The following is a 27,062-nucleotide window of genomic DNA, read 5'->3' as shown; positions in this document are numbered from 1 at the left end:
TTGTAAGACAATAGTATTGTCATGTAGGGCAATAGTACATTTTTGTAAGGCAATAGTATAGTTAGGGCAATAGTACATTCTTGTAAGGCAATATTATTGTCATGTAAGGCCATAGTACATTTTTGTAAAGCAATAATAAAGTTTTGTAGGGCAATAGATTAGGTTGTGAAGAATCAACAGCAATTTGATGGAGACAAGAAAATAGTTTACCTGATCCAACATCCCGACTATAATATTCAACGATGAAACTGGTAACTTGTGAAGTTCCAGAATTAGAGTTTTGTCTCCAGGTCAGTCTGACGGATGTACCGGTTATATTACTGGCAACGGGTCGGGACGGAGGGCCAGGAAATGATGACGGTTCCGGTGTTCGGTGCAACTGCGAGGTTGTCGACTCTGTTGGTTCTAAGTAAGAAACAGAAATGTATTTAATTTGAAAGTGATTCATAAGTTTATTATTATTCTCCCAGAAATTGAAAATCTAAATTTGTTTTATTAGTATCATTGTACTATGATAAGTTTGCCACCTACCTATAACCAGCAAAGATGCACTCCATAATGTCTCACCACTGTCACTTGATGCTATGCATGTATACATACCAGTATCGGCCACTCTCAAATCAGAAATCTGAAGTGTACCTGAGTCAAGAAGAGCAATCCTACAAACAAACAAACAAACAACGATATAAATATTTTGCAGATCAGTTGAAATATATTCTTTTATAAAAAAAAAAAATTTTAATAATGCATATCAAGCATCAGAAAGGTTGTGGGTTTTTAAAACATAAATTTAATATTAATTTTTGAAAAGCAATAAAAATAAGTAAAATTTTACTTAAATTTTAAAAATATAAAAAAATTTTCTTTGATGTACATATTTAAATCACTTTAATGTATTCATATATTACCTTGGGTTGCCTAGCAACATGAAGTTATCCTTCATCCATCGGATGGTTGGTGATGGATTGCCCGATGCTTGGCACGGTAACATTGCAATGCCGCCTACAGCTAACGTCTGGTTGGACGGTCCCAGTCTAACAATTGGAGGAGGTCGATCTGTTAATACTGAAAAACAAACAAACAAATATTTGAACTATCCCAGATCACGATGAATGTCTCCAAATCTGAAAGTTATTTTGTTAGTGAAGGTTTTTGTTATTAACTTTTTGCAGTTACAGCTCAATGCCGAGCTACATCACAGAACGTTGTACGCTGCTCAGACGTGCACCACTGTACCATGTATTTCTATGGGCACTGTGTAAGCTGCAGTAGAATGGTGAAAACAGCTGAAGTCGAAGAAACCACACTATCTCAATATTCAATCATTTTGAAGTAATCCTGAGTTTTACATATTTGGGTAATCTCATTACACTGTTCAGTCTTAACAACAACCCCAAAGTACAGTTTTCTGAGAGTTTTCAGCCTTTGTTTTCACCATGATGGTTGACTAGGTGGTTAACTGGCCAGGATGTCCGTTCCGAGAATAATATATTTTGCCATAGAAATCATGTTCCACATTTGGTACTATGTGACAGTGCTGACAATCTTCCTATCACAATGCCATTATGACAATTTAATGTGATATCTTATAGCTAAGCCGTTGAACAAACACATCCTGTGGATTAAATCTAAAGTTCTTCAAAATCTGATCCGTCAGTTAATGAATTTGCCTCATTATTGAGTTTGTGACACACTCACCCTAGGGTAGGGGAATCACCCCTTTTTGGTGTTCAATCCCTATGTAACACTTGAACAAAGGCTCAAGAGTCCGATGTAACAACCACAACACTAAGGTGAATGTTTCACTGTTGATACAGTGTATATTCATTTATTTGTAAACTAACCTGTTACTCTAAGGTGTGCTTTTACAGTTGACGTCCCAGCTACACTGAGAGCAGAGCATGTATAGTAACCCTCGTCTTCGCGTCTCACTTGCGATATCTGTAACTCCCCGTCCTGAGTAACTGCGAACCGACCTTGTACTTGTCCAGGAAATAGCAGTTCCTGGGGAACGGCAAGAAATGTAGACAAACGTTAAATAAATCAAATATTCATGAATTTATTTATTAAACAACAAAACTCTAAATGTTTTGACAGAAATTATACCCACAAGAATTCCCCCGTCAGAATGAATATCCATCTACCCATTCATGATATAATGGTTTATATCATACCTGTTGCCCATCTTTCTGCCAGAATATAGCTGGTTGTGGGTTGCCAGTGGCAACACACTCAAAAGTTGCCATTCTGTTCACTGCCACTACCCTATCTCTTGGCACTGTTGTGAATGCTGGCTCATCTAAAATAAATTGACACTGAACATTTAGACACTGAAGACAAGCAGCAATCATTATCAAACAAACATTGCATGAAAGATGAAAGAAAATAAGTTGCAATAAAAACAATGTAGCATCCTGAATCAACACTAGGTGGCCCTAAACTGCAAGTGAGTTCACAATAGTTTAAATAAAAGTTGTTTTTGCAGTAAAAGCTATCCAATTTCAGGATGAGTAATAAAATGTCAACTCCCTAAACATTTATGTGTAAAAAAACAAAAGTAGTCAACACTGACCACAGAGGGCGCCCTTACCATGTATACTGAGTTCTGCACTTGCATGACTCTCTCCTACCATGTTTTCTCCAATACAAATGTAAGTCCCCTCATCATCAATTGAAATGTGACGTATCCTGAGTGTGTAGTCATCTAATATTTGAAACCTGCGAAGAAATATTTTAAATTTGTTAGAGCACCACTGCTTGCCACACTGCGTAGTTTCTGATATAGTGTTACATAAAACACAACACGTGCTTACAGAAACTTTTAATGTATACCAAACAAAACCATCACCCTTAAAGGGTGGTTGTCATGTCGTGCATGTGCAACATTTGTGTTGATAAACATTGATTCCCCCCATAATCCAAGTACATGCTTTGCCCTGCACTGATTTACCCCCGGTGACTTCTTCGATACGTTCCAAGAACCAAAATTACCAAATTAAAGCTCAGTAACATCTCAGTTTGTACTCATTGGTCTGTGCAACAGTCAAAGTCGCCATCTTTGTTTATATGAGACTCATATCTTGTGCATGCGGGGTGCGACAACCACCGCAGTTTAAAAAAAAAGTTTTTTTTTATCACATGAATAAACAACAGTCATTTTATAGCTGACATGCCAAAAAATGTTGTTGCTTTTATTTTTATTTTCAACAAATTTTCAAAATTACATTTTGCGTAATTAGTCAATTTTATTATGGGAGAAATATGTAAAAATGAAAAATAAATACTAAAAATTGATTTGTATTGCAACTCTAAATTAAAAATCTTACAGCAAAGTTATAATGGGAGGTTCAAAATAATCTTGAAAAACTTACCTTCCTTGCGGTAGTTGGCCGTTTTCCCTCCCCCATCGTACAGTGGGCTGTGGATCACCCGTAACACTACAATGGAATTCCACATTATCGGCCACCACGGCTGTCACATCCTGCGGTGACACTAGGAATGTTGGTTTTTCTAGAAATACAAAAAAGAGCAAATCAGACCAACCTGGTGAGTCTTGAAATATTTTGCATTAATAAACAAAAAAATTTACAAATTGGACATTGTCATATAGAGTATATGTTATTTCATTTACATGTGAATGACAATTCAGTTAAAAAAGAATAAACATTATTAACCTGCTAATACCTAGTACGTCAATAAGTGTAAACAATGTTTGCAGAGGGAATCTAATGATAATGTTTAAAATGTTTATTTACAATGAAATCGTGCTTCAACAAGAAAGATTGATTGTTAGTGACTGGTCTGAATAAAGCAATTTTCGTTGTAATATAAACCGTTTCACAATCAATAGCATAGATGTAGAACAACTTAATTAATCTAGGTATGTAAGCAAATAACACCGAATAATCGGCAAGGTAAATACTACGTCTAATTATAGTAAACACGTACTGCGTGCGTGACTCGAACCGGCGCTCGCGTACGGCACCTAATCGCCTAGCTTCATGCCACTACACGTCTTCCCCTCGGCCACCGGGCATCCCCAAAAAAGGATGCTTAATAACCGAGCTTATTACGTGCAGAGAACGTGAAACCCGTCTAGGTATGGACAGTTAGCTATACAACATGCAGTAAGTCAAGTTTTTTGCAGTAAATTGGAACCTTGTCATAGTCTTTAATATTACCTAATTCTGCCAGAAGAATCTCCAAAATTGAGCTAACTTCTGCGCATCTGAATAAATACAGGCCACATGATTTTTGAAGCAGGGTATATTTTAATTTCAAATTAATTGGTTAAGTCTACCTTACCCCACAGTAATGATTAACATCCATTTGCCCATTCGATTCTCACTTTTATTCTTGTTTTTCTGATTACCAGTGTCGCTTTTAGACATCTAATGACCCCACCCGTTAATGGTCTTTCCTAAAGTCATTTGATTCCCATTTTGACTCTAACTACCACTGTTGCTTTCACACCTCAACCCACACATCTAAATAATGGTCTTTCCCGAATTCATTTGATTCCCACCTTACCTCTATCTACCATGAATTCTTCCAAATTTCAAATCGAACTTTGTCACCCTTCCCCCAAATAATGGTTTTTGCCAAAGTCATTTGATTCCAGCTTACCTCTCACTACAAGTGTTGCTTCGCGACCTCTTATGGAGCCTACCATATTTACACCTATACATACAAATGTGCCGCCATCTTCTCTCCGCACCTGAAATCAACGTCATAATTTATCAATTAAGAGAATTCTAAAGCCATCTATGGTATCAGTCCAGAAACAGAATGTACCATCAAAATGAACAAACCATGACATTAAAAATAATAATAATTCAACGATAGCCGAAAGTTCAAAGTGCACCCCAAATATAGCGACTAATGCCGTTGTTAATTAACATTCCTGTTAAAATCAAGTCCAAGTTTCTAATTATTAATGAACTATTTTCCCACATGGCTACAAAGCGACATTATGTTTTTGCCCATGTAGAAATTCCACATCTTGGAACATCAAGATCCCTTGATTGGAATTGTTTCCACACACGTTCATATACAAACTAATCAGCGTTACATATTGGATTCATTATCACCGAAGTTCCAAAGAACTTAACTTTTTGACCCTACATTATTCCAAAAATTGAAATGATTCAAAAAAGAATAAAATTTTTTCTGATATAAATTTTGAAATTACATTTTACCACCCAACGTTATTTCAAAAAATCAACTTTTGTTTTTTTCCCAGGTACATTTTGTAAAGTTTACTTTTCAGATAAAGGTTTTTGGAAAAAACAAACAAACTTGCAGCCATACTTTGTGTTGTCATTATATTTTGATTATTACAATTATCCTTGTTTTATAAGTTTGTTTTGAATTCATTTCTGAATCAATTAATTTACTAAGATACCGTGCATTACTTAATGGATCAGACGAAAACATCGATAAACTGACGGCCATATTTTGCCGATGACGAAAAAGTTACAAATGTTGGTAAATCAGTCATATCTTACCTCTGAAAATACAAGATTTCCTTCCACCAAAATCTGTACCCTGTCATTATCCGGAACTATTATTTCTCCGTCCTTTTCCCATTGTGCAGTTGGCTCAGGATATCCTCTAGGTGGAGCACACTCCATGATGGCAGTTTCTCCAACAGCTGCCACTGTGTCTATTGGTTCTATTCGAAATTCATCTTTTAAAACTAAAAGAGAGAGAAGAGAATGAATGAATTACTTCTAATACACTTTATTGTTTACATGTATTGTTATGAATCCCAAATACAAAGATACATGTACTAAAGACAATTGGATGCCATATAAGGAGATACCAGAGACAATTGGATGCCATATAAGGAGATACCAGAGACAATTGGATGCCATATAAGGAGATACCAGAGACAATTGGATGCCATATAAGGATATACCAGAGACAATTGGATGCCATATAAGGAGATACCAGAGACAATTGGATGCCATATAAGGAGATACCAGAGACAATTGGATGCCATATATGTAGATACTAAAGACAATTGGATGCCATATAAGGAGATACTAAAGACAATTGGATGCCATATAAGGAGATACCAGAGACAATTGGATGCCATATAAGGAGATACCAGAGACAATTGGATGCCATATAAGGAGATACCAGAGACAATTGGATGCCATATAAGGAGATACTACAGACAATTGGATGCCATATAAGGAGATACTAAAGACAATTGGATGCCATATAAGGAGATACCAGAGACAATTTGATGCCATATAAGGAGATACTAAAGACAATTGGATGCCATATAAGGAGATACCAGAGACAATTGGATGCCATATAAGGAGATACCAGAGACAATTGGATGCCATATAAGGAGATACTAAAGACAATTGGATGCCATATAAGGAGATACTAAAGACTATTGGATGCCATATAAGGAGATACCAGAGACAATTGGATGCCATATAAGGAGATACTAAAGACAATTGGATGCCATATAAGGAGATACCAGAGACAATTGGATGCCATATAAGGAGATACTAAAGACAATTGGATGCCATATAAGGAGATACCAGAGACAATTGGATGCCATATAAGGAGATAATAGAGACAATTGGATTCCATGAGAAGATACTAAAGACAATTGGATGCCATATAAGGAGATACTAAAGACAATTGGATGCCATATAAGGAGATACCAGAGACAATTGGATGCCATATAAGAAGATAATAGAGACAATTGGATTCCATATGAGAAGATACTAAAGACAATTGGATGCCATATAAGGAGATACTAAAGACAATTGGATGCCATATAAGGAGATACTAAAGACAATTGGATGCCATATAAGGAGATACTAAAGACAATTGGATTCCATATAAGGAAATATTAGAGACAATTGGATTCCATATAAAAAGATATTAGAGACAATTAGATTCTACATGTATATAAGGAGATATTAGAGACAACTGATGCCATATAAGGAGATATTAAAGACAATTGGATTCCATATAAGGAAATATTAAAGACAATTGGATGCCATATAAGGAGATACTAGACAACTGGATGCCATATAAGGAAACAATTGAAAGTTAGCCACAAATTAAGGTTTCATAATAACTGTAAGCATAACTAAAGAGACACAAAGATGTTATAAGGAACATATTGGGCTAATTCAAAAAGGCCGATCAGTCTAAAATAACAAATTGATGTCTTTGTCTTCATCTTTCAGATGAAAATGAGGTTAGAATGGCATCCAGTCAAATGGTGCATGGGAAGCAATGATGCATCCAGCTGACTAAATCCGATCCTAAGAGATCGGCCCCTTGGAAGTAATAACACGTCCAGTCATGCGAAACATACACACCAGGGGAAACATTATTTCCAACAAATTTATCTCTTAATTCAAACATGACGATGACTAGGCATGTTGTGCCGATATTTTGGTGGTACTTTGATGTGGTCTTTTCAATGTACAGATAAGTAGATAGGCCGGTAAACAGTCCTGCATTGAAACTTCATGGAGTGTCTCTATTCTGAACCAGTACTACCTACTGGTCGGCAAAACAAAGTCATAGGTCTACCTAACAATGCATTCTAGTAATTCAAATATGTCCCACAATGCTATGTCTAATTCCGACATCTATATTGGCTTCTATGAATTTTACACTGTAAACTGAAATGTAAAAAAAATACAATTTTTTTTTTGAAAAAAAAAAACAGCATCAATTTTCTGTGCTTAACCCAGTTCATCGATTAAAGATTTAAACCAGTTCATCTACTATTCATCAACAGACTCGTTTGGTTCAGATTAGTTCTTTGTTTACATTCCACAGATGGCTCCTTGCTCAGCTCTTCCACCTGATTAGGTTTAGTACAGAGCACTGGGGTCGCTATGGTGTGTGTAATTGTCTGTAACAACCACACACCACGTTTTCATATTGGAGGCTGGTGTGAGTAAATAAACTTACAAGTTATTAAATAGTGAGAATGCTTTGATTGCAGATCAGCACACACAAATGATTGAAGATGAACTGAGTTTAGATAACAATGTGCCAATTATACACAGAGCAGTGACTTGGATGACTGTCTAACACTTTGACTGTCATGATAGACACATTCTTCATTTCATTGTAGACATTATTTTGACTATTTAGAATGTTAGAGGGATATGGGAATCCATCTTAGCTGAAATCACTGGACTAGTTGGTGATGTCACTGAACTACATATGTAGTTGGTGATGTCACTGAACAAGTTGGCGATGTCACTGAACATGTTGGTGATGTCACTGAACAAGTTGGTGATGTCACTGAAAATGTTGGTGGTGATGTCACTGAACAAGTTGGTGATGTCACTGAAAATGTTGGTGGTGATGTCACTGAAAATGTTGGTGGTGATGTCACTGAACAAGTTGGTGATGTCACTGAAAATGTTGGTGGTGATGTCACTGAAAATGTTGGTGATGTCACTTAACAAGTTGGTGATGTCACTTAACAAGTTGGTGATGTCACAGAACAAGTTGGTGATGTCATAGAACAAGTTGGTGATGTCACTGAACAAGTTGGTGATGTCACTTAACAAGATGGTGATGTCACTGAACAAGTTGGTGATGTCACAGAACAAGTTGGTGATGTCACAGAACAAGTTGGTGATGTCACTGAACAAGTTGGTGATGTCACTGAACAAATTGGTGATGTCATTGAACAATAATTTCATTAAGCAATTCAAGCTTAGATTTTTTAGGGTTCATTTTTTGTTTAATAAAATCTTTTTAGATGATTAACATAATGAAAATGTGTATTGAATATATACAGGGTTAGAGTGATTTAAGTGTTACTAAGTAGCAATGAGTAATCCACTTTTAAGTAGGTTTGAGGAACACTTCATGTTCATAGAAAATTACTAATATTTTGTGTCGGTAATATTGATTTTTACTGTACTGTACAAGCAATTCACCCGAAACCATATCCTGACCTCCTTGAACAAAACAGATATACCTGCAGCTGTCAAATGACTCAACATTCTAATTGTATGACTGAATAACCACTAATCCAGGTCAAAGTTCAACAATGCACAAATATTCCCACCAAGCACATCCAACCTTTCAGAGTGGAAATGCACCACATAACATATTATTGAATTCCCATGACGACATCATAAGTACTGTTTGGTACATTTTGGTAAAATAAAAACAAATTTTATTATCATGGATGACGTGTGATTTTAATTGCAGTTGACATGTTGAAAGTAAAAGTGGTTATCAAGGTTGTATATTAATGGCCATTATTTTTTTAATCCTTTTCAAAAAATCTTATATTATTTTTATTTTTTTCATTAAGAGTGCAAATATTTATAATTAGTAAAAAAAAAAAAGGTGAGAATATTCATTTGGGATTAAATCTCATTATTGGAGGAAAGTAGTAATGTGCAAAGACGGACTAACAGTTATCACCATTAGCAACGAAGTATATTACCCATATTTTCTATAACTTAGAATAATACTGTCAGAATTGTATTCGTCAAAATGTCAACTTTTGTCACATTTGAAAAAATAAACGTACAGAATGATTTTTCTGAACATTTTCATCAAGACCTGAATCAAAGGTGAAATTACGTCTAAATAGTACAAAATTAGCAAAAGAAATTACTGAAAAAAAATACAGAAATATTAGCAAAATTTCGACAATAGAAATAATGAATTTGAACAAGCAAACAATAGCTGTAACTATGAATGCAAATCATAATGAACAAAGGGAAGTTAACAGCAGTCACGGAAAAGACCAACTGTGTCTTTAAAATCTGTAATATAAATTTTCGGCTTAAATAATAACATTTTATCCCTGAACAAAAGTGGTAGACTTGGCCTGAGGACATGGCAATGAGAGAGAGGTGCAGAGCGTCTGATGAAAATTATGAGTCAATGACTTCAATCACGGTAAATGCATTGTTATATACCAAAGGGACTTGAAAACATTAATAACAGACAATTTACAAGGGAACTACTGGGGGTTAAATTAAGAGGTAACGAACCAACTGCATGGCAATATCTGTTGTGTGGTACATTTAATAAAATGCCAATTATTATTACTGGTGGGTTACCATATTTGTTCTATTAGAATTCCACCTCCAACTGCTATGATACAATGTAAGGGTTCTCCATTAAAAACTCTGGAATGATAATGATTTATATTAAACAGCTATATTACAAGTACTTCATTTTTGTAGTTGTGGATAAAACTGGCCGCCAGTTCTTTAAATCAATGCAAGTGTAAGCTAAATACCAACTGTTGTGATCATGAAAACAATTTTCTTGTTTTAATTTTTCTAATTTGCCCTCCAGAAAAAATACTGTGCAATATATATTTTTCTTTTACTAACTTTTGAGCTAGAATTTTATCTTTACAATTTTTTTGCTGTGAATTAGTTTCTATCAAGTATGTGTATGACTTGTTTTATACTGTAAAATGACTAATTTTCACTGGGTTTAAATTTCACTGATTTACCATTTCAGGCATATTCAGTGGGTTTTAAATTCACGGTTTTATCATTTAGATAATGTGTTCTATGCTAAATTTTACATATTCACTGTGTTTTAATTTAGCGCATTTTTCCAGTCAGCGAAATAAGCTAAATTAAAACCCAGTGAATAATTACCCCCTTTACAGTAAATTTAATTTTTCATTCTCTATTTTTCCCTCATAACATTTTTTTAACAATTTTCTGTGTAGATTTTACTTTTGCAATCCACTATCTATTCTGAAAGATTCTTAAATGGTCAACTCATAACTCAGAGAAATCATATAGTTGAATAGCAAAACAAACACACAAATGAGCTCACACCATTACGGTGATGACATCTTTTTTTGAACAGTTCAACTCTCTGAACATAACTTTTCCTACTAACATTTCGGTGCCACATTTCGTTAATTTTTTTTTTCCAATTTTTTGTTAATTTTGAATGAAACAGACTTGATCAAAGGTTTTGAAAAAAGGAGCAAATGATTATGCAGGAAACATGACAAAATTAACGTGTAGTATTAATAGATCAAATATGGTGGCTGCAGGTAAATCTATGAGGTACGTCTGTTCATTTCAGAATTTTCTGAATTCTCATATCCTGTTTTTTCTTTTCTTTGAAGTTTATATTTCCAAGTCCAGGAAACCAATACGCCATATTTCCTCAAAGCCATTTTCACACATCACTGGTTTGTTTTCAGATTTCAAGTTCATGGGACGCCAGCAAAAACAGCCTTAGTACATGAAACGTACACCACATGTGTCGATCTAAGCCTGTTTCACACATCAGCAAATTTCAAGTTCATTGGACATCACAGCAGAAACTCTGCCTCCAGTCCTTGAAATCAATCCCATGAAGTACACCTACAGATGTATGTACACACATGGGAGTTGTTCTCGGTTGAATTTCTAATTTGCCCTCCAAAAAAAAAATGATTTGCTAATCTTTCAATATTTAGGCTGTGAAGTGCTAGGAGTTCTGGAAAGCCTGGCGTGAGTGACCATTAATAAAACTATGCAAATTGTTCATTTAATGTTTTTATAAGCTGTGTTTGCTCCGTTTCGACACGTATGTGGCGTCTTTTACTGTAACAGAAAGACAGCATGACAACAAACATGGAGTCGATCCCTTAGCTACAGTAAGTGTTACGATTTATAATTTACCATGGAAACATACAAGTGACTACACAGGATTTTCAGTATTTAAGACCGTGCAGTCTGTGTGTGTATGTGTGTGAGGAGGGAGGGGGGGGGGGGGGGGTGTCTCAAATATGAAATAAATCAACACTTGTAGTCATCAACAGTAACAGACCATGACAAAGAACCTTGGAGCCAATCACCCCAGACCAGTAGACTACAAGCAAGAAGGCTCTTGTCTGTATTTTATGGCCTGCACTTGAGAATGCTGAGTAGTGCATAAATCCATACAATAGACCCTTCAAGAGTCCATTTATAACAAAAATCAAGGATTAGAACTCTATTGCCAAATCCTGAGGGAGAATAACTTATTAACCTAAACTCTCACAAAAAATTACAAGCCATATCGCATGGATTAGATTTTTTAATTTATACAGACGAGAAAAATATACTTGGCGATATGAAACATTTACAGTGAAGAAAATACAATTGGCATGCAATTGAACTGTATTTATTTTATTAGATGGCCTGTGCTTTGCGTTTTTGGTGCATGCGATACAATATTAACTTTACCCTCCCAAATCGAACGACTTGCGTTTCCCTGGACGTCAGTTTTAATGGTTGACGGCTGCTTAGTCTGGTGACATATCTAAATGGACTTCATTGTTGCAGTGAAGTTTGAGCATCGATGCAGAGACTGTATCCCACAAGGCAGTCACAAAGGCTACTTACTGGCTCCACACAGTATCAATGTTACTGTAATGAACTACTGTAAACTACAATCAATTCCATGTGTCCTAGCCACATCAGGTGAAGGCCAAATTGAATTCTTCAAATAACAAAGTCAACGAAACATCATTTACTTCTGAAAAATATGCTGTTAATTAGTAGCAATTTGTTGGTAAAACATTAATAAATAATAATTCCTCTTTAATTTGCACCAGCTGAGTCTCAAGCAGCTTTTATGTGTATGGTTGATATCAGTCCATGTTTTGGTAACCTCTGAATACCAATGTATCATCAAATATTTTTAACATAGCAGCACCACCAAAGTTTGAGCAAATACCAAATATGACCTTAAAGCGCGGTGGTCGTCGCGCAGCGCGTGTTCGAATTTCATGTAAATAAACAATGTGTTTTACAGGTTGCTATGAGTTCCATATCGAACAGGACGCGACACGACAACTGCCACCCTTTAAACTGACAAAACTGAAACATTTTTACTCAAAACAGTACATCAATTTAATGCAACAATTATGTCATTCTAAAATTTATCCTATCTTCAAGTTGCGAAATCCATTGTCTAAAAAGTACTCAATATTTCGGTTTTATTTAAACGCAAGTCAATATTCAAAATTCTTTACAGACCAATCCTTCATCTCCTTCAATTACTATTTGACAGAAAGAACACACGTTCCACTTCTGTAAGCAAAGTACTACTTTCAATGGTCCTTTTTTTAAAAGAGCAGCAATTTAACCATGATAGGTAGTTGACCCTCGTGAGAGGACATCTATATTAAGACCTAGTGGGGTCTTGTGGAGAGCCAACACAATATGCCTAATAAGTCTGACAATGATTATAAGAAATTTAATCTCTTAAAGAAGGCACTCTCCAGGGTGGAGGCACAACTGGTGTGGTCCAAGTTCTGCTGAAGCTAGCTCACAGGTGCATGCTTCCTAATTTGTTAATTTCCTCCCTGCCATCGTTGAATAGGCCTGCCATTTATTCATTCCATGTCACAAAGTCTAATAACATGCCATTATGAGCTTCTGAAGAGCTTGACTATTGTTGGCCGCCGAATCAAATGTATTAATTAAACTTGTTTGATTGTAACAAGAGTTGATTCATTCTATGCTCAGGTTAGAGCATTTTATGTATTTTAAAGAGAGTGCTGTCAAATGTACATACCGGTAATTTACCATTCGGTAGAAGTCTTGATAAATTTGAGAAAATCCGCAAATATAGTAATCAAGAACAAAAGTTAAGTTCAGCGTTTATAGAATATTAATGTGTCTTGATTTCAATTGGGATTCTCTGCGAGATGGCTTTTTTAATATTACTTTGTTTTGATTTGATTTGTTCTGATTTAAAAAAACATTTAAAATCTCAGGGACTCATTTCTGACATTGGATTATAGTTATTTTCATTCAACATCTGGGATTTCAACATCCCGTAATATTGGTAAAGAAGAAATTTGTTAAATTAAATTAGTTGTAAATTGTTATCAACAATCTCACCAAATTTTATAATGAGTCATACAATCATCAACCCCAGCATGACATCATTGATTAAAATTATAAGAATTTCAATACAAGTTTAATAGGAATTAACTTTCTCTATACGTCAATAATTCAATTGTCTGAAGTAACGAAAAAAGAAAAAAGAAGTTTCTGCATAAATAATAAAGAGCTGATTATAATTTCAATGTTCGCATAATCTTTGATTATAATTATGACACAGAAATCTCAGAATTAAAGAATTAACAATTAATCTTAGAATCTAATTTCTCTATTATTAAAAACTGCAAGTAACAGAAGACCACAGACAAGAATGAAAAAGTGTCCCAGATTTTCAATTTCCGTTTTGTGAAACTAGATCAAGGGGATTATTCATCAGACCACCAATTTAGTCAATTATGGTGTATGTGTATGTACCACCCAATAAATAGTATATTATACCAATCTCTGAGCAAACAAGAGCGTTTTTGTCAGGGCTTACAATCTATTGACTACCAAACTTTTGTCACTCTACACAGAATAAACCTGCATTTTTTTCAAGAATTTCTAACAAGACCAGAAGACAACACAGAATTACATCCATCTGGTTCAAAATAATGAAAGAAATAATAGAACAAGCAGCCTGTCGGCTGAGATAGCTCCGCTGTTAGCAATGCACATTTCAATTAAAGAACAGAAGACATCATTAGAAAATGAACAATATGTATAGTATCAGACTTGCAGTTTTTAACAAGAAGTCGAAAATATCACTTTCTACCAAAAATGACAAAAATATTCACCAAAATTAGAGAATTGAAGATATCATCACGAAATGAACAAATCTGAGAAAGGTCTACATGTAGTATCTATATATGTAATATCAAAGCAAATGAACTTTTGGTTTTTAACAAGAAGTCGAAAATATCACTTTTTACCAAAAATTACAAAAATATTCACCAAAATTAGAGAATTGAAGATATCATCACAAAATGAACAAATCTGAGAGAGGTCCACATGTAGTACCTATATATATAATATCAAAGCAATCGGACTTACAGTTTTTAACAAGAAGTCGAAAATATCACTTTTTACCAAAAATGACAAAAATACTCACCAAAATTAGAGAATTGAAGATATCATCACGAAATGAACAAATCTGAGAAAGGTCCACATGTAGTACCTATATATATAATATCAAAGCAATCGGACTTACAGTTTTTAACAAGAAGTCGAAAATATCACTTTTTACCAAAAATGACAAAAAAATTCACCAAAATTAGAGAATTAAAGATATCATTAAAAAATGAACAAATCTGAGAGAGGTCCACATGTAGTACCTATATATGTAATATCAAAGCAATTGCACTTGCGGTTTTTAACAAGAAGTCAAAAATATCACTTTTTACCAAAAATGACAAAAATATTCACCAAAATTAGAGAATTGAAGATATCAACATGAAATGAACAAACCTAAGAGAGGTCTACCCAAGGTACATATACACCAAGTATCAAAGCATTCAGGCTTGTAGTTTTCAAGAAGAAGTCGAAAAAGTAAAACATTGACACGGACGACGACGACGGACAATCACTCATATGATAAGCTCCGCTCGACAAAGTCGACAGCGGAGCTAAAAATACAAAGAAATGAGAAAATATTGAAACAAAATCAGATTTTATAATCTAGTTCCATCAGTCAGGAAAGGGGAGGTCTCTCAATTTCATTTTTTTCTGTCTAAGAAAACCGCAAATATTAAAATAAATTTTCACCAAAAATTCATTGAACATGAAAACTTTTATAAGCCAACTATTACTATACATTTAATGTGGCGAACCCAAATAACTGATCAATTCCACCAACTTTAATCACAAAATTCTGCAACCCGTTAAACAAACCAATTGCACCCTTTTTTTTTAAATTTCCTTAAATAAAAAAAAAAAAATGTGTTGAGTCATACTCTCGAGAGATGAGTGAAGCAAATCAAAATCGTAAACCGTGCGATCCACAATCAACGCTATGGCGCCATTGGATTTTATTAGACGTTACTCAGCCAACTTTCATAAGTGAGTTCTCGTTCCCCAGTGATTATTTGTAGCCCAGTAGTCTTTATGTAAATTTAATTGTTGAATATTAGGTTACTGACATTTATTGTCATAGTGTTCACCAACCAAATCTAATTGTTTCTTTTGTTCGCAACACCCTTCGTCTCACCTGTATCTCGCTAATATACAGTGCTGACCTACGGGCGATACTGACTACCGTATTCACTCCATTAGTGTTGCAATGTTAGGCTCAAAAATCAAGGTCTTGGTTTCTCTTCCCAGAAAAAATTAAGAAATGATGCGATGTCTAAGTTTGTTTGTTTTTTATTTGATTATTTACTGAGAATTTTACAACAAAATACGTAATTTAACATTAGTTGAATAATGTTTTTTGGAATGACAAAACATCCTCTGAAACAGAAAACAAACATTTCTATCATATGAGGAGTACTCTATCCGCACATAAAATTTCAAAGAATAAAAAAATGTCTGAAGCGAAGGTTTCCAGAAGGACGAAAAACAAACCCTTTTTTTATTCGACATAGTGATGTTATCCATTTTACCAAAACTTTTCTTGTAAGGCATTGACTCCAATAAAAGTGCTATTTAATAGAAGTAAATGTGTGGCTAAATTGTTTTCAACAAATTTTATGTATACCAAACCAAAAATTATATCTCAAAATTGAGTATTCGTGGTGTATTTTAAGTCTAACCGGGCCGGAAGTGGGAATTTCTTAGGTACTCTAAATATCCAAACATATTTTAGTATGAGGTAGTAATCATGGAGGTAAATCTTTCCTTCACCTCCATGACTAAATCAACTTTAATCTGGTAAAAATCTGGAAGTTGCGTAAATGGGAATGCTTCCAATGTAGCTAATATATTCACATGCTAGTAGATGATTAACTAGTGAAATAATAACCATAATGAAAATACTTTATTTTCGCTTGGAATTAATTTTCGCTATTTTCGCTGAAGGGACGATTCAGTGAAAATAAAATCCAGCGAATATACCTTTTTTCTTATATTTTACATTCAACTTGTCAAAAATCAGTGAAAATAAATTCCATACAAAACGCCCAAAAGGTCTTTTCAGCGAAAATTAATTCCAGCGAAAATAAAGTATTTTACAGTGCATCAGTGATACATGGATATGACAGACAGTTTTTTATACTACATGACAACTTGGAAATTATACCAATACAGAAACAGATAAGAATTAATCTGACATGTGCGCAACGACTTACAATACAGGTCGTTATTAGTAACCCCTTTATTCAGCATGCACTTGACAATTCCCTCATAAAATAGATTTATCCCAAAAATCATGGTATCATGGAGTTTTTACAAGGCATTGAAGAGCATTTGTTTATTGTGAATCTTAGGTCAACAGGTTCATCAAACAACAGCGTGCAAATATCACTGGTACTTGAATGCGATTCGTGCACCATGTGTGGCTGATGTCACAGTTCGTGTACGTGTTTAATCAGAGTACTCGCAGATTTTTACGGGATTTAATTGTTGCAGTTCATTCAGACAGAAGTAGGCTTCTACCATCCAGGCCACATTAACACAAAGACTAGACCATTATTTGTGTATGGGGGTGGTCCGGTTAGAAATGTTTTCAGATTTGTAAGGTACAGGATTTTCCTAGTTTAGATTTGTTTGTTTTCTATTCCCTTTAAATAGCTGAATCAAATGAACATTTATATCCTGTGTATGCTTTAATTTTTTTTCCTGCCCAAAAGTTTACAGATTTTATAACTTGCCTGTTCCTTCAGACAGAAAATCACTGTGACTCCGTTGTATAAAAATTTGTAATGTATCCAGAACTCAATATTTAACTACATGATAGCGATTTTGTGACCACAAACTAACATTTTTGATTTTGATTTATTTTTATTTTTATTTTTTATTTGAATTTTCTGTGGAACAGATCAAATCATTTGCAGAGGAAGGAATATGATATGTCTTTGTGTCACACAGATAGATTTGATAAGATTATGATTATAATGAAATTAAATTAAATACATGAAAATCCTATGATCATTATTTTGTGGAATTGCTGTCAAAAATGGCAAATCAATCGATTTTAATTTTAGTTTATTTCTTTAATTTTATTAAAAAATGTCAAGTCAATCAATCTTTACATTAAATATTACTTACAAAATGTGACAACCTTAACTGCTTTAGATCAAAAGATTTTGACTAAAATTAAAAATATTATTAATGAAAAGCATATAACCAAAAGTAAGCAGACATTTTCTTATTTTTTTATCACAATTAAATTAGCATATTCACTCTATTAGTGGAGGTATACACATCTTTTTGGTCAAAATAGGTAATATTTTAATAATTCTGTTTAATGGAAATGTGCTTTATTAGAACCATGGTTTGTAGTTTCATAATAGATCACATTATGGTAACTATTTGGAATTCAAAGTCAAGTTTTCTTACTTTTGTACACTTTGATTAATTTTTATTTTCTATTTTGTGTTTTTATTGTATTTTTAATTACTCTAGTAAATATTTTTGCTGTGCAATTAGACTTAACTGTAGGCAAAGGGAAATTACAATTGTAGGTCTATTTGATCAAAGAAATTATAGAAATATACATAGGAAAATAACAAAATTTTGCACCAAAAATGTTGGTGGGAAAAATGATGGCACTTCATATGGTTAATAAACATAGAAGGAAAGTGGACAATTCTTCATTTTGATTACAAGTCAGGTTAAATATTCAAGCTAGTTGCAGAATTCGGATCACAGGCCAACTTCGGTGTCTTTTCACAATCAAAACATTGAGAAAAACAGGTGTCACGTAATGCACACTCAATACAAATTTGTAGCCAGATAAAATATGTTTCCCATCTGAAGTGTCACAGTAGCATGCAAACAGTTTAGTAGTACCCTTCTCTGTTATGTCAGAAAAAATGTAACGAGCACAGCTGTTTCAGATCAGTGCCTTCTCAAATGTCCCTATTACATAAACTACAGGAAGCCGATCCTCAGCATAAGTTGGAAGTTACAAAAAAATGAATCAGAACAAATTCTTTCAACTTAATTTTACACATATCAACTCCTAACAATTATTTGAATCCTAAAGTTTGTCATTGGAAGGTATTTTTCCATTATAAAGATCAACACTGGACCATTTGTTTTTAAAAGTATTTCTAAACATTTCTAATTTCAATTTTCATCAAAATCGATAATTTGAACTGCACATACACTCATTTAATTTTGATAAAACAAAAGCAACCGATATCACCAATATATAAAGAAAGACGCAGAGAGAAAAGACTCAACTGAATTTGTTTTTTAAATTTTCTTTTTTTTTTATCTTCATCATTTCCAATAAAGTCAAATTTAATCATATAACTAATATGGGGTAATACCCAAACATTTTTTTTTCCCATGAAATCATGAATCGTTAAATAAAAATGTCCCACTGCACCAAGAGCTTGAATCACCTTGTCTGCCAGCTTTGTTGTTAACACATTTAGCTCTAACTTTTCCCTTCTTTGATGTAAAGCTGTCAAAATTGACTAGCTGAACTTTAATCTTTTTAAAATTTGAGCTCAATGCATAGAACATCTAATAACTACTGAGAAGACCTGCTTTTTGGTTTAATAGGCCAATCACCTTGTCAATCTAAATCGAGATGACTCAGTGACAGGTCATTGGTTTTATCGTTGTAAAACATAATTGCCAAACAACACAAATAGATGTCTCAAAATGTATAGCTGCAATCATAGCATATCCCACAATGCACAGCTGCAACCCTAGTGTGTTATACAATGCATTGATGCAGAGTGTATTGCTTCAATTGTGGGGTGAAACACAATGCATTGCTTCAATTGTGGGGTGAACCACAATGCATTGCTTCAATTGTGGGGTGAACCACAATGCATTGCTTCAATGGTGGGGGTGATCCACAATGCATTGCTTCAATGGTGAGGGTGATCCACAATGCATTGCTTCAATGGTGGGGGTGAACCACAATGCATTGCTTCAATGGTGGGGGTGAACCACAATGCATTGCTTCAATGGTGGGGGTGAACCACAATGCATTGCTTCAATGGTGGGGGTGATCTACAATGCATTGCTTCAATGGTGGGATGAACCACAATGCATTGCTTCAATGGTGAGAGTGAACCACAATGCATTGCTTCAATGGTGGGGGTGAACCACAATGCATTGCTTCAATGGTGGGGTGATCCACAATGCATTGCTTCAATGGTGAAGGTGAACCACAATGCATTGCTTCAATGGTGGGGGTGAACCACAATGCATTGCTTCAATGGTGGGGGTGAACCACAATGCATTGCTTCAATGGTGAGAGTGAACCACAATGCATTGCTTCAATGGTGGGGGTGATCCACAATGCATTGCTTCAATGGTGGGGGTGAACCACAATGCATTGCTTCAATTGTGGGGGTGAACCACAATGCATTGCTTCAATGGTGGGGTGATCCACAATGCATTGCTTCAAAAAATGGGGGTGATCCACAATGCATTGCTTCAATGGTAGGGGTGATCCACAATGCATTGCTTCAATGGTGAGAGTGAACCACAATGCATTGCTTTAATGGTGAGAGTGAACCACAATGCATTGCTTCAATGGTGAGAGTGAACCACAATGCATTGCTTCAATGGTGGGGGTGATCCACAATGCATTGCTTCAAAAAATGGGGTGTCAAACAATATACTGTTGAACTGATGGGGTGACCCACAATGCATTTCTACAGTGATGGCGTGTCAAACATTTCACTGATGCAATGAAATGATATCCCACAATATAAGGCAGCAGTGACTGGGTGTCCCATAATGCATTGCTACAACCACAATGAAAGTTGCATGCTTTTTCTTCCAACAAATCTGAACCTGCTATGATAACATTCTAGCCTTGACAACAACCGTTGCTAGGGTATGGGGTTACAGGCATTAGATTACAGTGTCCTTCAGCACAGTTCAGTAGATCCAGAATCCAAATACATCAAAGAAGAACAACATCCAATGCCTCTCTCTGTGCCATACCATGAAATCAATGCTGCTTAATTAGCTAAGTGTAATAAAGAAACCCATCAAAACTAAGAGAGTGTGGACTTTATAAGTACAACAGGAGTAAAAAATAAACAAACAACTTTAAGTTTAAGCATAAATCAAATAAACCAATCACAGTGGTGTATTTAAGGTTGCGCAACACAGCTGTTGATATTGAGTCAAATTATTTATGAATAGGGTGGCTGACATTGAGGAGACAGGGACATGCATGTTTCTAAAAAAAAAGATTTTTAAATATAATAAAGAATATACTTTATTAATGTATCAGGGCCTGAAAATAGTATTCGTAAGGCGGTTTAGAATTTACTGTATCAAACAATGTAGATCATCTGACGGAAAAAAGTGTGCCGTATAATTTCTAAACCGGCGGGGCTCTGAAGAAGTTTGAAAACACTGATGCCCTACACCTACGCTTGCAAGTTCTCAGGATTTAATTTGGAATCTGACATTTCTAATAAAATGGAGAACGTCCGGAATGCAAACAAGGAGGGATTGAGAAGTAGGGGGTGACATTATTTTCATACATGTGGACGTGGAACCTCTTGAAGATATTGTTGAGATTAGTCACCTGTATTGAGATAGGTTGAGTTTGTAACAATCACTGGTTGTGTTTTAACAACCTGAGATTTAACAAGATCTGGCTGAAAATCTAATTTTTTTTTTTATAGAAATGTACATCAACCCAAAATGGCTGCCATTTTGAATTACTATTGCACAATGGAAATGTTGTGCAATATTTTTATTATTACTTGACAAAATTTCAAACTAAGTCTAGTAAAAGTGTTGTCTCTGTGATCTCCCAAAAAATTGAAGCATCCTATAGGAGTGGTAGTTACTATGGGACGCAGAAATGTGAGGGGGGTTTACAGAAGTAAAACTTACTTGCAACTTCTAACGTAGCATTATTACTATATGCAGTTCCTAAGTAGTTTGTAGCCACACATTGATACACCCCTGCATCTGGCTTAGTCCGTCTTCCATGGATTATCCTAAGGAAAAACAGGGATCCACTGGGGAGTAATGTCCGATGACTTTTGGGATTTTCGGCTATCGTCTCTACCAATTCGCCATCCTTATACCACTGTAAAAAAAGAGAAATAAGTGTTTACCAATTATTATGATTATGAAAAAATTTATCTCTAATAGAAGTGATTTATTATATTCAGTGTGCCAAGTATGTTCTACATTTGTATATTTCATTAATTAGTTTTTAATCGGAAATTATTTTTTTGCCATCTTTTTATTTAAAATTGTTTAGTCTACGTAATTACTGAGCCAAATTGACCGACCAGGGTGGTGCCAAACAAACACACATATGGTAAGATACTAGTTAGTATGCAGAGGCTATACATATGTAACTAGACAGCTGGTAGATTAGTTTTTGTTCACACATAATTTTTATTCCAGCTGTATATCTGCATTAAAAGATGCCACGTCATCATTCCTCAACATTGAGGGCTGGTTTCCCGCATGAAGTTGGATTGAGGGTAAATCCCCCACGTGTAGTTGGTAACATACATTGTACTACCATATTGACAAGTTGTACCAATATTCATTTTGTAGTAGTATATCCAGCTTCTTTCACATTGATGCAAGAACTAAAAATTTTATGTAGAAAATTTGCAAAAATATGCTTTTATAAAACAGTACAAAATATGATTAGACAAAGATTTATACTGTAAAGGGGGTAATTATTCACTGGGTTTTAATTTAGCTTATTTCGCTGACTGGAAAAATGCGCTAAATTAAAACACAGTGAATATGTAAAATTTAGCATAGAACACATTATCTAAATGACGAAACTGTGAATTTAAAACCCACTGAATATGCCTGAAATGGTTAATCAGCGAAATTTAAACCCAGTGAAAATTAGTCATTTTACAGTACTGCTTTGAAGAGCAAAACATTTGGAAAGAACAAAACAAACAGTAAATTACTGGTGGTATAATTTTTCATTGGATGAAACACAAAATTACCCACAAAGCACCACTTCTATTAATACATCGCCTGCTGACCCTCTCAGTCGAGGCTTTCAGCAAACATCGTGTTGATCATACGACCAATTACTATCTTCCCTGGTACGTTTAACGTTAACGAGGTACATTTCATAGACCATCCTATGTGTCTCATCATGAAAATATAAAAGTCACATAATCATCATTGATTTTAACAATATCCAAGAGAAAATACGGTCCACCAAGTTGTTTCGTTTGTTTCACCATATATAATATTTTATTCGTATTAAATCGTTCATCCTTCCCACTATACATGAATTATTGATGTGAATTTAACGATCTATTACTTGAAATCATAGTATCAATTCTAAAGGGATATGGAGTCGGTTTTAATACCTATAGTGCAAGTATTAAATTATATACTGTCAGTTTTGACGGGTTGACCGTGAAATTAATTACCATAGTAAAAGCACCAAAACACCCGATGGGAATATAAGATTTAGATAAATATACCAAATGTTTATGAATTATGAACAAGTTAATGGGCGGTGGTTGTCGCGTCTCGTCCTGTTCGATATGGGTTTCATAGCTACGTAGACAGTTTGTTTACATGAAATTAGAATGCACGCTGCACAACAACCACTACCCGTTTAAGGATAATTTATCTTTCTTTTTTTTATCAAAATGAAGAACTATTTAAAGTAGGGATATTTCTGATGTAGAATTTGTTGTTGAAAAAATTAAATTATTGAGAATGAATTTCACAAACTGAGTAATTTTTTTTTTTCAAATTTGGACACAATTTATAATACACAGAGTAACAAAACAATTACCATGGCAACCGTAAGATTAACAGTACTCAAAACTAATACAATATAAATCAGAATTCTTGATAAAAAAATTTTATGTTGTCAAAAAATATTTTGAAATGTTGGGGGAAAACGATAAAATGTATTTAACGGTATGTTGTGTGTCACAAAAAAAAATTTTGCGAAATTACAATAAAAATTATGGACTGTCAAATCTGTTTTGTTTTTTTTATAATATCGCTCAAAAGAAAAATCAAATTATAGCTAAATCTGTTAATTCAATATTTGTTAACGTGAGTAGACTAATATTATTATTTTAAAATAAGATAAATAATATTATTAAAACTTTAAGCAAATTATTAAAATAACATTATAACTAAAAGGGTTCTGAGTTATAAACTAAAGAGGACAACATAGCTACTTGAAATAATCTACATCATGAGAGATTCAGTACATTTGCATATGACTGCCAATTCTAATTAATTTCCAAATAATAAACATGTGTTTGATAACAGTGCTATAAGTTGCTGATAAGTTTGCCAATGGATACATGGTGGTGAGTTAAAGGGGCACCTTCCAGTTAAGCTTAATCTCACAACAAATTTACTTTTTGGATTAAAATAACAATGGATAACAAAAGATAGATTAATTTTGTAAACAACATAAACAATAGTGTCCCATGATTCTTTGGTGCAATCCATGGGATTGAGCGATTCCCCTTTAAATTGTCTGCACTTCCAAATAGTGATTTTATCAGATATAATGCACGCACTAATACTGTATTTGCTCTACTCAAATTTGTATGCTGGATCATTGAAATATGATTTATTTTGATAGCAAACACACCTTTTAGTTATTTAAATAAGTGCATGCGCTACGAATAGAGTGAATACAGTATTTAAACTTTTGAAAGGTCATGGATTCAGTCTGTCTAAAAAGTTTGCTTAATATAACAAAAGAATTCAAATCAACTTTGACAATGAACTACGAATCTCCATTTAGTCAAATTCATGACAACTATGACAATGAAATAATAATACGACGTCAGTTTCAACGTCTATTCAAATAACTCAAACATAAGATCAATTTTGACAATGAAACATAAATCTATATTTTTGGAACCAAAGACAGATTTAATCTTGTAAACAAGAAAGAGCAATTATTTGACAAAAAGATCGAATGACAAGATCACTAACATTTATTTGCAGAGATGCTGTAGATGGAAGCCACGAACTGAACAAATGATCAGGCTTAATATCACGATGTTTGAATGTAGTAATGTGCATACAACTATGAAGCAAACCAGTCGCCATCACGGCCGCATACGAACATGTAAATACATGTAGCAATCTGACGTAGACACGTGTCAGAAATATACATCTTAGAACACGCTGACGTATACGTCTAGCATTTTCAAATCACCACTTTTGAATAAATACATTACTTATACATTGTGTTGTCTACACTGCCCTGATCCAAATACTTGTGCAATGCCTAAACTACTGACACAATCCAGCTGGATTCTATCTACTGGTATCTTAACTACTATTTTATCTTTTCTGTTATTATTACTTTGGAGTATGTGATTAATTAATCTTTTTTTTCTGTGACAATTGCAACCGGCTAGGTCAAATCAATTTCCTTTACGTCTATCACGAAACACATTCTCAAGGAACACATGCGTTTATTCGTAAACCATACATTCCGGCTTTTAAGATGCGCATTCATTAGTTAGAAAACCTTAGTTCCCTTATTAGTATTATTTTTTTCTGTAGAAGTACATTGGTCAAGTTTTGGACTTTTTCGTTTGGGTTTGATCGTCACAAAAAATAATTAGCATGCCCTGCCAGAGGATGCCAGTTTGGTTGTTTAACAATCTTGCAGACAGATTGTAAAGCTATAATAACCAATATTTCTGTCTACTTCGTCTAATACCGAAAAAAGCATCGATATACTTGACCCTTCATCTTTTGGTGGTATTACTGTCAAAATACAGCAACATTTTTTCAACACCGACTTATTACATTATTTGGGGGGAGGGGGCATAACTGAAAAATTCTCATCGAATGGTTTTACTTTCCCAAAGTACCAGGATGTGTGACATTTTGGGGTCATACATATTTCTCAACTTAATTAGTGAGCACCAGGGTCACTAACTTCTGTCTTTCCAAGATGTGGAGATCATTATTAGTCAATACAGAGACCCCCCTATAGGGCAATTTTGTTTTTACAAGTGCTACAAGTGTAAAATATTTCCTACCAGACTACAATGTGGAATAAAAATGGTTTTCATTTTTTCGAGGAATTTTTCAATTAAAACGTTTTTATCTGAATGCATTCAGCAGAAAACTACTCATTATTTCCTGACTACTGGTCTTGCAAATTCAAACAAACTCGGCGAATTTGGACCGTATGATCTCAGTGTATTCCAACACGTTGACAGAAAATGTGGAAGCATTTTCGAAGAATCTACGCGCAAGGTTAATTTAAGGGTGACAATTTAGGATCAAATTAGTGATTGGCAGAATAAAAATTGTGGGACTTTATTCCAATCGTGCATCAGTGTGCCCCATGTGTCAGTATGATGTGCCAGTGATCATGTATAAAGATTTGCTATGACACAACTACTTGCGCTAATTCACTGGCACGTAATTGATGCAACAGAAAATCGTACATTGATATTACAGTGATCTTAAAAACATTTTACTATAGTGATTGGATTGGTAAAATGAAATTCACATTTTATAAACAAAATAAGGGTAAAAATGAATTAAATCGGGGAACACAAAATTTTTGGGTGTGCTTCAACACCAATAAAGTTGTACACAATTTAATTTTTTTCATGAAAACCGACTTCCCCAGTTAGGCTTTAATACTCAACTCGATTTTGTGGATTTCATTTCGGCTCGAGATCTGCACAGAATCAGTTCTGTTAGAGGGCACACTATTGTGCATCAAGGTAAAAATTCAAAATTTTGTTTTCGAATAATTCAGATTATTACAATAAATAGCGTTGAACACAGATACTATTGCTGGAAAGAAAATGTTGACTCGCTGTATTTATTTTTCTCAAGTGAAAAAATGTAATTTTTTTGGCACGACTTAGTTTTTGTAGACGCTAAAATAAATCTATACATACACTGGCAATGGTGTGGAAAAAAGTTTTAGTGGAGGGAATCCTGCGATCATTGTCTGAACCAAACAGTATCATAGCGTTACGTTTGCATAAAAGTTCACGCCTCCACATAATGCGCGTTCGCTATTGTCATAAGAGACTCCGATATTTATCATGTGTGCATTCATTTAACTATGCAAATTGACACAGGTGGAAATGA

General features: G+C 34.3%; 1 protein-coding gene across 1 annotated transcript in view; it reads right to left on the bottom strand.

Moving 5' to 3' along the window:
- The window catches only part of LOC100375589 (roundabout homolog 2-like), a gene marked incomplete at its 5' end in the record, with an annotated part of 127,459 nt that overhangs the window by 15,775 nt on the left and 84,622 nt on the right, over positions 1-27,062 (bottom strand). Inside the window, 10 exons of the mRNA XM_085498732.1 lie at positions 211-405; positions 532-659; positions 909-1,065; positions 1,845-2,004; positions 2,175-2,299; positions 2,591-2,718; positions 3,372-3,510; positions 4,627-4,717; positions 5,508-5,698; positions 21,846-22,044. Coding sequence (XP_085354858.1) covers positions 211-405; positions 532-659; positions 909-1,065; positions 1,845-2,004; positions 2,175-2,299; positions 2,591-2,718; positions 3,372-3,510; positions 4,627-4,717; positions 5,508-5,698; positions 21,846-22,044 — 1,513 coding nt within the window. The remainder of the gene's footprint in view (positions 1-210; positions 406-531; positions 660-908; positions 1,066-1,844; positions 2,005-2,174; positions 2,300-2,590; positions 2,719-3,371; positions 3,511-4,626; positions 4,718-5,507; positions 5,699-21,845; positions 22,045-27,062) is intronic.

This window comes from Saccoglossus kowalevskii, chromosome 5 (assembly GCF_978046115.1).
Source record: "Saccoglossus kowalevskii chromosome 5, keSacKowa6.1, whole genome shotgun sequence".
NCBI lineage: Eukaryota > Metazoa > Hemichordata > Enteropneusta > Harrimaniidae > Saccoglossus > Saccoglossus kowalevskii.
This window is presented reverse-complemented; position numbering and strand designations above follow the sequence as displayed.